General features: G+C 53.0%; 1 protein-coding gene across 4 annotated transcripts in view; it reads right to left on the bottom strand.

Moving 5' to 3' along the window:
* Window positions 1-17,012, bottom strand: part of MYT1L (myelin transcription factor 1 like) — a 142,793-nt gene extending 125,781 nt beyond the window's left edge. For all 4 annotated transcript variants that reach the window (XM_042933785.1, XM_042933787.1, XM_042933786.1 and 1 more), the window contains exons 1-3: window positions 16,958-17,012; window positions 16,752-16,785; window positions 16,395-16,457 (exon numbers count right to left, since the gene is read on the bottom strand). In XM_042933785.1, coding sequence (XP_042789719.1) covers window positions 16,395-16,457; window positions 16,752-16,785; window positions 16,958-17,012 — 152 coding nt within the window. The remainder of the gene's footprint in view (window positions 1-16,394; window positions 16,458-16,751; window positions 16,786-16,957) is intronic.
* Between the last annotated feature and the right edge of the window lie 389 nt (window positions 17,013-17,401).

Below are 17,401 nucleotides of genomic sequence, written 5' to 3'. Positions count from 1 at the left end.
CCCGAGCGGGGACGTCAGATTCCGGGACCACAGCAGGCAGGTCAGCCTTTGGCTGGAGGCTGAGAACCCAGAGTAATTCCGTTTCTCCGGAAATGACTCTCGTATAAAAACAATTTCTCGCCGCTGGCTGAGAACAATGCACGGGCTTCGCTACTTCTGGTCCTTCCGCCGCATCGTGACAAGAAAATGTAGGCCGCCAGCAGATGAGCCGGTGAGCTCTGTGCTGGGCAGGCCGGCGGGGTGCGCACGCGATTACCCGGCGGTGCGGCCCCGCTGGCTTCCTGCCCCCGGCGAGGGCAGTGACCCTGCCGCACGTGGGAGTGCCGAGGGGCCCACCTGGATGTGCTCGCTTACCTTCTGAAAGATGCCCGCGTGCCCCAGACGCGAGTCAGTGTCAGACGTGGGACAGGCCCGCCATTGCAAGGGGCGTCTGCCCTCAGGTACCTCCACACAGGCCGGAATCGCTAAACTGGGAACGGCAGTTGGGCGAGCGAGTGGCCGCCTGCGAGTCCCCGTGCTCTGAGCATCACCGGTTCTGTTCCCTGCGCCTCTGCGGCGAGTGGAAGGACCCTCATACGTATCTCCACTTCCTGGGCCGCGTGGGTTCTGTGAGCCACCCCTGAACCCCAGAACCTCAGGGCCGTCAGATTTCCTTTGAGCTGGAAACAGAAGGCACCAGAGAAGGGCACGGGGCGCAGGTGGGAAGGACTGAGCCCAGAGCCGGCGCACAATTCTGGTCCCCGGGCCCCGAGCTCAGTGTCTCCAGCTCCCTGGGGGCGAGAGAGCCTTCTGGCCAGCGTGCGAGGACGCCAGGCCGCAGGTGCGTCCAGAGTCCCCTCGCTCCACAAGGCTTTGACGTCACGGCAGAAATGCTCCCAGCGGCACAGACACTTGCACTGACCCTGGCGCCTCCTCCGGTCCCCCTGCCGGTCCTGGGCCGCGCACCTGGGAACCGCTGCCCCGAGGCCACGCTGGGCCCTTCCCCGCCTCCCCCCCACCCTCGTCTGCAGGCTGTCCTCACTCTCCACCCTGCTCCTGACCGCAGTCTCGGCTCACGATGTCTGCTCCTGTCCCGCACGCCATCCTGAAGCTGGGGCTCCGACCTCTTCCCGCCGGCACACGGGAGGCCCCTCACCTGCTGTCCTCCGCACCCCTGCCCTGGGGGACGGCCTCGGTCCCCGCGGGGAACTTGCTTTTCTGTCCTCACTGGGCTCCCGGCCCCCTGCCCCACCTGCCCCTTTGAGGGCTGACTCCCCCTTGCGCTGCCCCGTCCTGGGCCTCGGCTACCTGGTGGGCGGCCGCCCCTGCGTTCCGAGTCCACACCTGGGCACTGGAAGAGACGCCCACTCTGGTGGCCGGGGGCCTCGGCGCTCGGCACACGGCTACCTCGTCGCAGGGGCGCAAACGCTAGCCTCGCCGCCCGGCCGACGGGCTGAACGAGTGAACGAAAATGTGGAGTTTCCCCACGGGCCAGGCCTCATCCCGCATTGCCTCCCTCTGCCCGAGCAGCGCAGTCCCCCTCGCTCGCCGGTGGGAGGCTCTCCCCTTGGGAGCACCCACCAGCCCAGGAGCGTGCGTCCACGTTCCTCTGCCCCGCTGTCCCTCGACGTGACTCCATTACGGCACCGGGGACGCTGTGTCCTACGTGTGTTTCCACAGGGAGGTGCAGGTGCTGTGGGGAGAGGTGCTTTCCTCCCCGGGATGTGCTCCAACACGCACAGCAAGTTCCTGACGCTCGGTGCAGAGGCAGTTAGCATCCGGGTGGCGCCCCCGGGCCTTCCTCCGGGAAAGGGCACAGTGTCTTACTATGGACGGTAAACTGAGGCAGTGTCATCTGCTCACGTGTAGAAGTCGCTCTGTGTTTCGCCCGTTTCCCTTATTCAGGGTCTTGCATTTCGCCGGTAGCTTCCCTTCTGCAGGCGTGTAGTGAGGGCCCACGGGGAGCCCGCGCTGTAAGGGGGCCCGTGGCGAGGCAGACGGAGAGGCTCTGTCCCAGGGGTCGAGGGCCATCCGTCTGGGAAGCAAAGTTTCCACACGGGCAGACGCGGCAATAATGGAGGGGCGTGTGCAAGCATGTGCTTGGCGAGGTTGGCCTTGGTGACACGTGTTTGACGTGTAGAAGGGAACCCGGTCTTCAGAGGGTCGTGACCACTCCTTGCACAAAGTGAGAGCCGTCGGGCAGTGGCTGAGGCGGAATGTGGGCTGAACCGGGGGCTTGGTGTCCACCCGTGTCTCCCACCTGCCGGGAGATGAAGTGAATTGTTCCAGACCCTTCTGGTAGCTGGAGCCAGAGCTGGGACAAAAAAAAAAAAAAAAAAAAAGTCTTCCAACTTCCAATTCCAAAATGTCACATTTGGAGATCTGTGTCCACGTCATTTCTTAGGTGAAGGTCACCATGAACAGCGCCTGGTGCGTTTATAAGTGAACGAAAGAGATCGAAAGTGACGTGGCCTCCTGTTCAGGCATTTTGGGGTGCACGGCAGAGCTCGTGTGGAAAACCAGGCCCGCGGCTGGAGACGGGTCTCCGTGGGCACGCCTGTCTCGTCCCAGCCTCCTCCTCCGGCAGCCCCGGGCCACGGCCCCACGATCCGCACCTCTGGACGCATGCCTCCCTGAGTGCTGCACACCACAGGTCACGGCTGCTCCCAGGGCGGGAGGCGTCCCCCCAACTCCCCTCCAGGTATCCTTTCTGCTGGACAGCGAGCCCTCGGCCGTCAGCATCGTGGGGCGTCCCTCCAGCAGTCCGTGACGTCACATGGTCTCGCCACTGCCTCTAGGCCGCTCCCTACGAGCCCTGTGATTTCTGGAGGAAGCGACTGGCAGAGTCCCCGTGTCGGGCTGGAAATGCAGCCCGTCCATCTGCTTGCCCCTGCTGGGTCCCTGCTCCCGGGATGACATTCGCGGCGCTGTGCTGATGTCTGTCTGTCCGCCCGGTTCCTCGGTGCGTGTGTCCTGGGGCCGCGGCCAAGGGCAGCTGCCGCAGAAAAGGTTCGCTGGACCCTCAGCAGCTCGCCCCAGCGACACCGTCGGGGTGGGGTGGGTTCCCAGCAGCGGCACAAAGACGCGCAACGTGCGGGAGCCTCTCATAACCTGCAGAGGCCCCGGGGTGACGGCAGGAGCGGGAGAAGGACTCACCCGGGTGGAATCTCTACGCCTGTCGCCCGCCTGAATTCTGATCGTTTTAAAATCTAAAGACATTTTTGTGCAGTGTTCACACCCGGAACGGCAGCAGTGGAAAAAGGTAATCTACGAAAATGCTCTCCAAGTACTCCACAGTGTTTCTTGTTTTCAGGAGAAAACAGATGACAATTTATAATTTAAGTAGATCTCTTCTGTAGAGTTATACATTTGTGAGTGATATAAAGATAAAAACAGCCCGCACGAAGGGATTAAAACTGCTGGTGGTTTCAGGCGTCAGGGCTGAAGGCCGAGCGCCAGCCTGCAGGGCGCACGGCATCCAGGGAGCGGGTGCCGTGCGTGCGAAAGGCTTACGTGAGGCTGGTCGCGGGTGTCCGAGGCAAGAACCCTGTTGCCATGGAGGCTGGGGCCCGAGGCCACGGGGGTCGGGGGCAGGCCTGGGCGTGCTAACTCGCCATCAGTCCCTGTGCCCGGAACACTGCCGGCTTACACGATTTACTCCAGTAACTCGATGGAGACAACTGTGGGATCTCACGTACCGTCAGTTTCCAGAAGACTAAGTTAACCAGCCTTCTGGTCACTGGTAGCCCTGTCTGTGCAAAGGGACAGAGGCCATCCCGGAGCCTGCAGCGACCGGCCGGAAGCAGGAGCAGTCCAGGGTCGGCCTCCCACGCACCAGATCAGCTCTCACCATCGGGAAGGGATACGTTTGGCCAGAGTCTATCCAAGTGCATGGAATGATGGAATGACAGGGTCACGGTGAACGGGGCTGTCCCCAAACGCCGAGTGTTTGGCGGGTATAGATCGCTATCAGTCCCGAGCATGGAGACGCAGGGCAGGGAGGGGACCAAGCTCACACCCTGTCCTCCCTTCTCTGTACAAATGAAGCCAGGACAATTTAAGTGGTTGCCTTGCTGTCCTTTGGCATTGCAACTGGTGACAAGAAGAAGATGCTCTAATCTTCCCGAAGTTAAATCATGAAGACACGTGACAGACCGAAAGGAACGTGTCTGGGCACGCTCACCAGCTCAAAGTTAAAATGCAGCGGCATTGGTGGGGGGGTCCTGCTCACTCATCGGCTGATGGGAGCACAGAGACGCCGGGGCCTGGTGCTGTGTCCAGGGTGGCAGGAAAAGGACTCGGGGGGAAGACGCCTCCAAGAAACCCAGGCGACGACAGGTGTGCCCGTGGATGTGCCTTGAGGAGGTCAAGGTGACTTTCCACTTTCTCGTGTGCCCTGTCCCTGCACAGACACACTTGTGCTTCAGGCTTTGTTGTCTGGTCACCCGGCTCCTCTTCTGAATCCCGTGCTTGCCGTTCAAGGCTGGGCTGGTGGCAGGGAGGGGTGAGCCGGGTGACCATGACAGAGAGGAGAAGGTGAGTGTCCTTTTGTGCCTGGCGCAAAGCATCGGCCCCTCTGCTTTTGTCCGGCTGTGGAAAACACTGTCCTAGGCTGTGGGAGGGAGGAGCGGTCTGGGGGGCCAGCTCGCCCAAACACTAAGGGGGATCATTCTCAGGCAAGAAGAAAGCATGGCTTTCATGGCTAAGCATGCCATTGTCCGGAATTGTCCGGAAAAGGCACTGTTGAAAATAATGATCAATCTTTTAAAAATGGATCCTTTCACAAATACTATAACTCTTTTTCCAAGAAGAAGGAAGTATTTTAGAAACAATTACATCCCCTATTGTGTGCAATGGGGTAACATCGCATCCTTCTGCTGGTGGGAACGTACGAAGATTCCTTTTGCTGGAAAGAAACTTAAAAGAACAGTTCCTGTTTTCCTGCTCTCCAGCCCCACGCTTCTCCTTATGACAACATGCACCAAAGAATCAAAGCCGTAAAAAGGTATCTGTAAAGATACTTATCACACATTTTTCATAACACGAGAAAGTTTCAAAAAACTAAATTATTTCTAACAATAAGAGTGGAGTTGGAAGTCAGCCATGAAAGTCAAAATAAAAGTCTTTACTGATATAGGAAAAGGCTCATGTTATAATGTTCAGTGAAAATAAAAAAAGAAATACAAATTTAAATCCTGAGACTGATTTGAATAAACAGCAAAAACGCATTAAAATCAAAGGAAAAACCCAGCAGCAGTGGTGGCTGACGTCCGGGGCAGATGTCACGCAGTGACCATAACGCAATCAATACTCAGAGAAGGCTGTCCCCATTTCCGTCCTTTACTCTAAGTCACTCTGACTCCCTTCAGCCTCTCTGGTGAACAGAGGCCCCTGGAGAGTCAGTTAAGAGCATCTGAAAAGCTAACCCCTTATCTTTCCAAGTTCAGAAGCGTTTCAAAGACTGAGGAGCCCTGCGTGTGCACGGTCCCTCCCCGCAGACCTGGTGCCAGGCGCCATGCCGCGTGCCCCATGTCCCCCCAGTGCCCCGATGGCCCCGGGTGGGGGCGAGAGCCACCGGACGCGCCTCCTGGCTGGGGAAGGGCTGTGAAAGCCCCCCCCAAATTCTCCTCTTCTCAGCCTGCACCACACCCCCTTCTTTTCGTGTATTAGAAGTCAATCTAGGATAATTTAAGAAGTGTCCCCGATAACGGCCATGCCCGCCTCGCAGGGGGGACTGGCGCTGGAGGGGACAGAAGTCCACCAGGGTGTGGACAGCAGCCCAGGACCACGGAGCTGTGCTGGTGGCCAGTGCCAACACCCAAGGGACCAGGACTTGTAAACTATAAAGTGCTTCTCGCATCGTCCTGCCGCTGTTGTTACTGTTACAGGCATTACGGGGGCTTCCCATAGGGAAGGGGGGAGGGGCTACAGCGGCGTTCCCGATGTCTGCTGGCCAGGACCCTTCTTGGCGGCCACCGTCCCACCACGCTGCGTCCCACCTGTGAGGCCTGTGCCTCCTTTAGCCACCTGTCCTTGGAGAGAACTCTGTCGGCACCCACCCCGCCTGTCCCCACCCCTGGGCCCCCGCCGGGAGGGGGTGAATCGAGAAGACACGAGGAGGGGCCTGTGCCCATATGTGGCCCCACCAGGACGGAGTCTCTGTTCCTGACCCCATGCCGAGTAGCTGCTCTCCACGTGACGTGACGGGCCAGGTCTGTATGAACAGGGACCGGAAGCATCCATGAGACCGAGTGCGCACGACCCGCGGTTGAGGCCTCTACTCCAGGACTGCCGTCTGGCGGACCCTTCCCCGGATGGCGCCTCTGCCTCCCGCCCTCTTAGCTTAGCTGCTCTCTGGAGAAGCACACGGCACCGCTGGGCCCGCCCCCCTCCAGCCTGTCCTCCCTACCTGCTCTCGGGGGAGCACAGACTCTCCACTCACAAGCCATTGCGCTGGCCGAGGGGCTCACAAAGCGGTTCGGGCACATCCCTGAATTGTTATGCATTATTTACGAATGGAATTTCTTCCAAGATGCTCATTTCCCTGCTCTCGCTCCCTGGAGTTTTAGGAAATGCATCCACTTGTACGTGAAGCGTATCCCTGGCGATGTTAAATATAGCATTAGGTAATATTCACAGCCCGGAGAGTGGCTACTAAATTACAATGAGTGGATCTTTCAAAGTCTGTTGAATCATACAAATGGAGTGCAGCACTCTCCCTTAGCGGGAAAGGGAAGGCGCGTTTATCTTGAGGATCCATTCTAAGCCCACAAGGGCTCGACGGAGACTGCCGGGGCCCAGGCACGCCTGTCCGAGTCAGGCTCCACACAGTCTCCAGGGCGCGTCCGGCTCTCCCCCCAGCCCGCCCGCCCGGGCCCTGCATCCCTGCGTGCTCCTGGCTACCGCGCTCTGTTCGGGCCAAGGCCGTGGGGCAGAAACGGCCAGGCGGCCACAGCGCCTGGCTCTCAGACGACACGCTGGCCCAGGGCCTGGAGGGGGCTCCGAGCAGCCCTGAGTCCCTGGACCCCACCCGTGAGTGCAACACGATGCCCGGAGATGGCTCTGGGGGGTCCCAATCTGGGGCGGGGCTGAGCCTGGCGAGGCCGCCTGGTCTGCCCTGACCCCTTCCCAACCAGGCCCGCTTCCTTGATTCCGCCGTGGGAGGAGAGCCAGATGCAGGACGGCACTGTCCCCGGTTGGGAGTCGTCCTCTGCGGCCACAGGGAGGCCTCGGGAGCGAAGGTCATGGCGGCACCACGGGGGCATGGCTGGGGCTGCTGGGGGGACAGCCCTCCTCCCCAGCTCCTGGGAAATGCTGGGGCCACGTCACGGTCACAGGCAGGGCTGAAGTCTGTGAGGTGGAACGCCAGGCTCTGGCCTCGCGTCCGCCGAAGTCTGTCCGGCCGGGACCGAGACGTTCCCAGGCCGCCCCCCACCCGGGAGAGGGGAGAAGGACAGATTTGTGAGGCAGCTTCTGGCACTTGGGGTCTTCGGGGCACGGGTTTGTCACCACCCAAGATTTTTCAGATTCGTACCCGCTCCTGCTAGATGCTTCTACCCAGAAGAAGTCTCCTTCCTCTGTTACCTGCAGACTCCCTCTGACTAGGTGCCTGCCTTCTGTATACACACACCTGTTCCTTGGGCAGCTTGTCCAACTCAGGGAGCATCGGAATCCCAGACCGCAGGGCCCCCTCCGCAGCGTCTCACCCAGCAGGTCTGGAGTGGGGCCCAAGCACGTGCTGGCTTCCCAGAAGGTTTCCAGGTGGCACTGATGTTCCAGGTCACGGAACCCTACTTTGAGAACCCTTGCCTTAGGGGCACTGACCCCGCCTCCAGCTCCAGGGGTGGGCCCGACAGTCAGGAGGGCGATCAGGGAGGGCTCGCAGGTGGCTGGAGACCCAGCTGGAGCACTGGAACAGAGGATGGTGTTGGCAGCTTCTCGGAAAGTTCCCCCTTGTGTTTCCGCGAGGTCCTAGAAGTGACCCCTCCGGTGTCTTCTGTCCCGTGACTCGGGAGAGCTTTGCAGCAGAGGGGCCGGTGATGGGGCAGAAGCCCCTGAGGGAGGGAGGCTCTTTGTTTCCAGTTTACGTGAGACAGTTAATTCTGCATTTTGTAAGCCCGTCGGACGAGGGTTTTCCATTTACTGCAGCTGGCGACATACTTAGTCACACAGAAACTTTTCAGACAAAAGCACTAAAATCTCACTGAACGAAAGCAGCGTTACCGCCAAGTGAGCACTTCCTCCCTCCGTCTCTCGCTAATTCAGGCAGGAAGAGGGTACGGTTTCAATCGGGTCTTGGGGTCTAATGTTTGACACACCGTTTTCTCTTCGGGACACAAGATCAGAGAACGAGGAGAAGGGAGTCCTCACGAGGGTCCTCAAGGTGTGGGTACAGGTGAGCGCAGTGTGACCGCTCTCCAACACGGATTTAAGGAACGGGCTCACAGTGGGGCTCACCAGGCGGTTCCCCCAAAACCGTTCATTGTGAAACAGATTCCGGGCGCTGGGAGCCCTTCCTGGAATCCTCACCCGTGTGCACGCTGAAATCTGGTGGGGGGTTCCCCACCCGGAGATCCCCTCTCCCCCCCGCCTGCAAGCTCTCGTGTGGGGACGTGCACCTCACAGCGGGAGGAGCCTGGCCCTTCCCGTCCCAGGGGGAAGAGTTGTCAGCACGCACTGTGGGTCCCACAGCGGCTCAGCCCCCCCGACCTCAGGAACCCTCCTGTCCGCGCTTCCCATGGAGAAAGCGGCTGCCGTAATCCCAGTGCACGTGGTGGCGGTCAGAACTGAACTTGGGGAGAACCCGAGATGATGCCTGTTGTTCCCACCAATTTCTGAGGAGTAAACACTCTGTTGATGTTTCAAAGCCATGTTTATATATTCTCATCATTAGTCAAGAAATGAGAGCCAGGTTATAAATGCTATGTCTAGACTCGACCAATCCAGACTGTGAATGCCACCGAGTGTCCACGGGTATGCTTACGGACGTTAGTAACTGCCCGAAAATGCCCAAGTTCCTTCTCTGTGAATGTGGAATTATTTGAAACATATATAGAATTTCGTCAACATCAAAAGTGTGCCCCAAATGCGTTACGTGTCTTGTTTTTCAGATTTAAATGCACCGAATCAGTCACGCTGAGCTCTAAAATACATAATGAAACAGGCAACGGCCAGAGACCTGGCCATCTGGGCAGATGTACTACGGGCAGCAGGCAGACTGCTTTTCCAGGATAATGGCCAGGGAGCTTTGTATTTATTTATTTATTTTTTCAAATAAAGGATGTATTGTGACAATAAAGGTTAAGTGTCGTCTCGGTCTGAAAGGACTGTGGCTGAATCTCGTCTGTCTGCACACATGTGACTAATAATAAGCTGTGAGCGGCGAGTCCGGAACCCTCTTGCTTTGATTCTACCCCATACAGATAAGTCCCCAGATCTCCAAATTTCTGCCCCCTGCACCGTCGTGCAAGCTACCAAATTGATATTAAAACATATATGCCCTGACTTCTGGTTTATAATGCCAGTGACGAACGGTAAAAAGGAGAGGCGTGCCATAGGGTTCACGGATGGGGTGATGGCGTGCACAATGACGGCTCATAAACAAAGAGGGGGGAGTTCTTGATTCTTGCGGGTTCGTGAAGTAAAACACCGATAGCCTGGCTGAGTGGCTTCGTGCACAGAATTTTTCATGAGCGTCCCACGGCGTGCCCTGCTGTATGGCATCCATACATTAATTAGAGCATTCAGCAAACACTGCAGTGTGCTCCATGCACCCGAGTGAATCTTCATTTTTCACATGCAGGCCCTTACTAATTAAAATCAGCTTTGCAATTAAACGCGGAAAATTGTGTTAAACTTTCAAGCGTAGTTAGAAAAAAATGCAATTATGCTGGGGTGTTTTATTTTAATGCAAATGAAATTTCTATCAGTGTGAAATGGGTAAAAGGGAAGTGCAGGGATCCCTGTTTCTGCTTCCTCTTCTCTTTCTTTCTTTCTTTCTTTCTTTCTTTCTTTCTTTTTCTTTCTTTCTTCTTCTTTTTTTTTTTTTTTTGGATTATAGATGCTCTTCTCTGTTGCACATCGCAAGGCTCCACTCCACTATTTCTCGCCAGTACCTGGCTCTGTTCCAAGGCTTTTAGTGAGTGCTCTCTGCCAAGGCATGAATAATACAGCCCCCAGGCTGTTGGCAGAATCCAAATGAGGCATGCGTACATCAGGAAGCAAGCCCTCGACTTCAGCTCCAGAACAAGCTCCAGTGAAGACAGGCAATTATTCACCCGCGGCTGCCGCCATGGCAATCACACTGGCGGGTGCAGAGGTATACGAGATGGGAAAAAAAATCTGAATATGGAATGTGCACAACAAGCCAGAGAGAATCCAATAATTTTCTAATGAAAAAGGAAAGCTACCATTTGGAGCTTTTAATTTTAAAGTTTCAAGATCAATTGACTTGACTCAGAATTTTCTAAATTGGGGAGGATTGAAATATGATACTGATACCCATCACCTAGCTTTTGGGTGCTTGTTGAGTGGGCAAGACTCTGAAGGTAGATTTCAGGTCAAATATTCCATCAGAACCTTATGCCCAACAAACACATACTTTTAGAAACTGAAGTGAGGGGTAAATATAAATGAAATCCACTAAATTTCAGAAAGAAATCTGGAGAGGTCACACAACAGATGAGTGAGGAATGAATCCAAGTTAGGGGTTTCCTCTGTCTCTCTGTCTCTTTCACTAGAGGCTCATACAACAATCGCTATTCAGAAAGAAGTAAATCCAACAATTACAAATGTTCCAGGATGTACATAACTATTACAGAAAAGGCTACGATTCAAATGCCTCTACACTGGTTAGTATTAATCTGTAATAGATATTGATATATTTTTTATCATTCCTATTTCTAATTGGCATTGGTGAAATTTCTAAAAACTTTAAGAATAGTGAATTGACCATAATTTTGGCAATAAATTTAGCTTACAGAGATATAGCCCTTTCTAAACATTATTTTGCTTTAACACAAACAATATTTCATCTCAACAGGGGGAGAAAAAACATGCATTGTGAATATAAGGCAGTAGAGTTTTCAATCTTCGTTAAATGTTCATGAGTAGATTTTTTGCAGAAATGCTTTGACATTTGGCATTTTGCTCCTATCTTAGTATCCGTTCTTGCAAAGCTCTGGATTAATAACCACATCTCTCCGTCGTGTGGCTGAGCGGCCACAATGATTTTACATAAGAAGTCTTATGTGAGGCTTCTTGTCACCATGTCCCCACCCTTCCTTGAGATGTCCGTCTTTGGCCGGGGGGACGTCCAGCCTGAGGTGCCCCCGCCAGCTCCGGGGTCAGGCTCAGCAGCCACGGACACCCTGCGCCGTGGTGTTGCTCACTCCAAAGACGTTGCCTTGGCGACGTCCACACACTTCCCACCTGGCCTGGCCCCTGCTCCGCCAACACATTCACGGGCCGGCAACTTCCTGAATTCCAAGGGTGTGGCTTCCACACATTCCATTTTCTCTGCCACCTTCCCACCGCAGAGATAGCTGTGGACACGTGGGAAACCAGTGGTTTTTCACCCATGGGCGTCTGACATGCTTACACTCTGGGAAAGGAGGTGATGCGGAGGAGAGCAGAGGGGGCTCAGGAAGCTCCTGTCCCTGAACTTGGGCATCTAAGACTTTGGAAAACCCACTTAAGATAGATAGTTTTGGGGCACTTGGGTGGCTCAGTCGGTTGAGCGTCCGACTTCGGCTCAGGGAATGATCTCACAGCTTGTGAGTTCAAACCCTGCGTCGGGCTCTGTGCGGACAGCTCGGAGCCTGGAGCCTGCTTCGGATTCTGTGTCTCCCTCTCTCTCTACCCCTCCCCTGCTCATGCTCTGTCTCTCTCAAAGATGAATAAACATTGAAAAAGAAGTGAGTTTTCCCATCTACAAAGAAGCCCCGTAGTTGGACCCATGTTTGAGATACACGAGGGTCTCTAGCTGCCTGTAAGTATCGCTGAGAAAAGTCGTATGCACTCAGGGAGGCAGAATTCACTGAGCCACGTGTGAGGCTGTGTGACAGTGAGTCCAAAGGAAGAGGTCAGCTCACTGCATACAGAAGAGGCTATGTTAGTGCCCTGGTTCATAACAGGAGAATTATTTCTGCCCCGATCGCCAAGTCCGTAGTGTTTTTGTCATACGTGTATGGTGGTAACACGAAACCTCAGGTGGGAAAAACAGAAGTCAGACTCACGTGTCCAGATACTAACGACGCTTCTGAAGAGAAACGTTTCTGATGTTGATTAGCTTCATGAGGGGCCTAGTCCTTATTCTGTCTTCCAGGGCACAGAGTGTTGACTGAGCCTGGATCCCTGCTTGTCAGTGGATGGCAATTCAGATGTGTTTACCTTCGGCACTAAGGGACTGATGTACCACTTGCACCAGGTAGTGGAACTGTTTCTTTTTTCCCATTTTTGCTTCGGCTGCCCAAAGACTTGGAACAAAATGCAATGCTCTGTTCAAACCCCTGATACGTCCTGGGTTTCTGGTAAAAGTATGTTCCTGCTTCCCTCACATTCTTCCTAATTTACATCTTTGATCCAACTTTTAATTGTGCAGAGTTGTACGCATGTTTACCAGCTACTTCAGACTGTTTATGACCCGTGAACATAAACAAATGCCCGTGGGGGCACCTGGGGGCTCAGGTGGTTGAGTGTCTGACTGAAGCTCAGGTCATGATCTCACAATTCATGAGATCAAGCCCCATGTCAGGCTGTGCACTGACAGCACAGAGCCGGCTTGGGACTCTCTCTCTCCCTCTCTCTCGCTCTTTGCCCTCCTTTTCCCCTCAAAATAAAGAAATACACTTAAAAGAAAATAAAAACATACCCATGAACAGACTGTCTTTTGTTCAAGCACAGTATAGATTTCCCACACCTGCCTCAAATTACTTTCCGCGTGTTCAAATAAATAGATGTGTCCACATACTAAAGTACCTTTTTACTTGACTACGAACTGATGTGATATATGAATAAAATGAAATTATGTCCCTAATAAAATGAAAATACATTCCCTGAATATCATGTTGCTAAAATACCAAAAGGGTGGGTAATTTCATCAAAACCAAGACCCGGGCTGCCACTCTTGTCACACTGGAAGAGGCTGGGTCTCGTTGGGGATGGAACAGCAGAGAAGTCAAGGCCACACCTGTGCTGTGGGTATGGAGGTCAGGGCCACACCTGGGCTGTGGGTATGGAGGTCAGGGCCACACCCGGGCTGTGGGGTGCGTGCAGACACTTATGTACATAAATAGCTGTCAGAGGGGAGAGACTTCGGTAGCAGGGAATCTTTTAAAGCCAGAAATAATTGAAATGTTACAGATTTGAAATAGCGCCAGTCACAAGATATTAATATATACATGAGTCTCATCTACCACGAGAAGCACCTTTTCGGTTTAAGTAGTTCAAATGTCATCCCTTAGTTAAAAATTACCGGTAATATATAATCACTAGGGAAATGAAAATCAAAAACTACAATGAGATATCACCTCACACCTGTCGGAAATGGCTAAAATCAACCACGCAAGAAACAAGTGCTGGCGAGGAGGTGGGGAAAGAACCCTCGTGCACTGTTGGCGGGAATGCAAACTGGTGCAGCAGCCAGAGACCAGGGTGGAGGCTCCTCAGAAAACTGAAAACAGAGCTACTCTATGATCCAGTGGTTTCACTACTAGGCATTTACCCAGAGGGAACGAAAACACTAATTTGAGAAGCTCTATGCACCTCTATGTTTATTGCAACATTAGCTATAATCACCAAGATATGGAAGCAGCCCGAGTGTCTCTTGGTAGGTGAGTGGAGAAAAACCACGTGGTATGTGTATATATATGCAGGAATATTATTCAGCCATAAAAAGAAGGTATTATGCTAAGTAAAATAAGTCGGAGAAAGGCAAATATCATATGGGGAATCTAAAAAAAAGCCAAAGAAACACACAAAAAGCAGAATCGGACCTCTACGTACACAGGACGAACTGGTGGCTGCCAGAGGGATGGGGGTGAGGAAGGAGGAAGACAGGTGAAGGGAAGGAGGAGACACAGCTTCTGGTCACGGAATGAGTGAGTCACGGGGATGAGAGGCAGAGCACAGGGGATACGGTCGGCGATACTGTAACGGTGTCGCACGGGGACAGATGATGACTACACTTGTGATGGTCACAGTCCAATGTATAGAGCTGTCAGATTATTGTGCTGCACGCCTGATGCTAATGTAACATTGTGTGTCCACCATCGTAGAAAATTATCGACAACATATAGACATCAAAAATAAAATGGACAGCCCTGACAGTCTTGTCGAGAAGCGGCTTATGTGGTCACATGAGTTCTCAATGGTGATTAGTTCTACATAACAAAGTCTGTAAGTATCTCATTCAAAAACTGAGGAAATCGAAGTCCTAAATGTTCAGTAATCTGTCCAACGTCCCTCGCTGACTCGTGGCGCCGTGGTGCTGGAGGAAAGTCCTTCGTCCGCCGCCACCACATTAACTGTTTCTACCAAAATGTTAGAAATTTTAACAATTACGTAGACTATGACTTGTGATAAAAATTATGACATTATTTTAAATTCAATTAGAAATGGGTTGAAAAATTGTCTAAAACTGGATGTGTCCGTGACCCTTCTCTAAAGTGCCGGCCCCATCACTCCTGGAAGATTCGCACGCTCTGTGCTCACACCCGCATCGTGTCCCAGAGGAAAATGCAGGCTGGCGGTCTTGAGGCCACCCCAAGCTAAGCGCCGAAGTTCTGTGCACGCAGGGAAAGAGACCTCGCAGGCAGGTGTGCACGCCCATGTCACGTGGGGACGCGGACGCACCGCTTGATGCGCCTTGGGTAAGAATGTGTTTCAGAGGGTTCTTTGGAAACGTCATGGGTTTTCCTGAAAAACCGTGGTGATGAATTGTCTAGCTAACACCTAATTCAAACTTTCTAGCCAAATGTGATCACTCCTTCCGGTAACAGTATGATAAATTTTAACCATTGACTAATCAAGAGAGGAATAAGGGAAAACCTTGATTTCATTCATGGCTTGCTAACTTGTTTTTCATTGAAAACATAATCAATGTGGTTTTAAAAACCTTTAGATTAAGAATTTACAAAATAAATTCTTATAAAATAAAATAACATACTTTAAGTAAACTAATTATTTAACTTACATACTCAGGATTTTACTATAATATACAATAACAATAATAATATGATAAATTGAATTTAGGTTTTAAATAGCCAGATTCCCTTAGAAACGACCTGTTGTTCCTTTGGTAGGTAGAGAAGTCTGATAACCATTTCATCATGGATGCTTGTTAAAAATTCCCCATCTCCTTAGATGCTAGCATGGGGGTTTGGGGAGTAATTTGTAATTTTCCCCTTGATTTTACTGAAGGACAATCAAAATAATTGCTTGATTTCACCCGTAAATTAATGTTCAGCTGAAGAGGAAATGAAACGTAGGGCAGCGCAGGCAGGGTCACCCTGAGGTGTTTCAGGCACACCTGGTCGAGGGTCTGAGCTTTCATTACGTGGGCTTCCTTCTTGATGGTTTGTTAGGATGAACGACCTTAGTCCTCGCAACCTAATTTGTGAAAAATTAGCTAAAAATTTATTCTAGCCTGTAAACATCTCCAACTCCTCACGACCGAAACCTTCCCTTGAAAGGTAAAGCTGCATTAATAGCACAGGGAAGAAATTCCTTATGGAAAAGTAAATCTAAAGATTGATCTCTTCATGACTCTCAGCCCTAGATGTGCAATACAATTCTGCTGTGATGCGTTTTTAGCAATAATTATCTAGCCACCTGATCTCCTGGATGTTCACACCCAGTGCCGTTACGGACCTAAACTCCAGTGTTTGCAAGAATAATATAATCGTTTAAGCCCCAAAGTCTCATTAGTGTGATCTGTCCTGGGTGTTAATCTCCTGCCGGGACCTCCCCCAGCAGCTGCCCAGGTGCCCACCTGGGCTTCCTTTTCCAGGACAGATAAATTATGGAAGCTGAGTTCCTCCAGAAGGATCAGGAAGGTCACACTTTAATTTACCATCCATGACTTGCCACCCTGCCGCTACCAGAATGAGCACGTGGGCACGGACAAATAAGCCGTCCCAGTGAGGCAGAGGGAGGCTCTTAGCAGGTGCCCTGTGTGTGTGGGAAAATGAGTTTAAGGCTGTTCTTAATTTGTGTCATCTTATGTATTATCGTGAATTCTGCCCACCCTCTGAGACTTTGCCCGGGAAACCAAAGGCTGAATTCACAGCAGAGGAGAGGAGGAAAAGACAGCACTCGCTCTTTTCCAGGAATACCCCCCACTCATTTTCGTCCTTGGGTTTGGGTGTCTCAACAAGCCACTGTAGACCATATATAGTGAAAAAGGCGGCCGTTACCTTCTGTGTCTTGCATATTTGCCACTGACGTGACCGCTGCCGTCACAGCCTGGCGTGGGACAGCTGCAACGGGAAAGAGGTAATTACATGGGGGCTTCGCTGCAGGCGGGTGGGACCGAGCGCTTGGTGGCATCGGGGGAGGGGCACACAGAGGGACGGAGAGGAGGCAAATCTGGAAGGAGGGAACAATTAGGGCTGCTTTTTCTTAGCAGGTCTCAGGGAGTTGCCTCCAACAGTGCAGCAGGGTAGGACCAAGCCGCCGACAGACCGGGGGCGGGAGGGGAGCGGTGTGCCCATTAAAAGGCATGGGTTCTCTACACGGCTTCTGGGGATACATCGTGCCCACGGAGTACTAACCTGAAGGGCTCCTGTATGGCTGGTTCCACGGGAACTGCAGAGAGATGGGAAACAGAGATTTATCATCGATCACACTCGCCCTCTCCCACAGAAAGCTATCGAGAGGGTGGTGTCAGAGCAGGTCCGAGTGGCCCTCACACCCAGCTCCACAGGACGAAGGGGACCCTGAACGGGGCCTCCGGGGGCTTGGAGAAGCGCGGACCTACCTCGAACCCCTTTGGACCGTGTCCGATGGCGCTTCTCCTCGGCGTCCACCTCCATCTGTGGATAGACGAGCAGGCGGTCAGTTCGGTCAGCAGCGCATGCGGCCAAACACGGGCGTCTTAGTGGCTATGGGGCAACCCTCTGGGAGAGCAACGTGGGGGGAAAGCACCAGGCAATCTAACTGTGTCACTTAACGAAGCAAAGCGGACCTTGACCTTACAGGGGCCGCTTCAGCGGGAGGCCCCACCCTCTGTAACGGGGTGGGGGGGGGCTTTGATGAAGCTTAGGCACAGCCTCTTTGCCCTTTTCAAAGACCGATTGGGAGACCTCGGCGTGAGTTACGAGTCGCACTTTGTAGCCAGCACCTGAGAGGTAGCCCTTATGTTTGCAGGAAGGTTCATACGTGTAGGCTGGAATCTCCTCGGAACCCAAAGTTGAATCCGATC

The sequence above is a fragment of the Panthera leo genome, chromosome A3 (genome assembly GCF_018350215.1).
Source record: "Panthera leo isolate Ple1 chromosome A3, P.leo_Ple1_pat1.1, whole genome shotgun sequence".
NCBI lineage: Eukaryota > Metazoa > Chordata > Mammalia > Carnivora > Felidae > Panthera > Panthera leo.
This window is presented reverse-complemented; position numbering and strand designations above follow the sequence as displayed.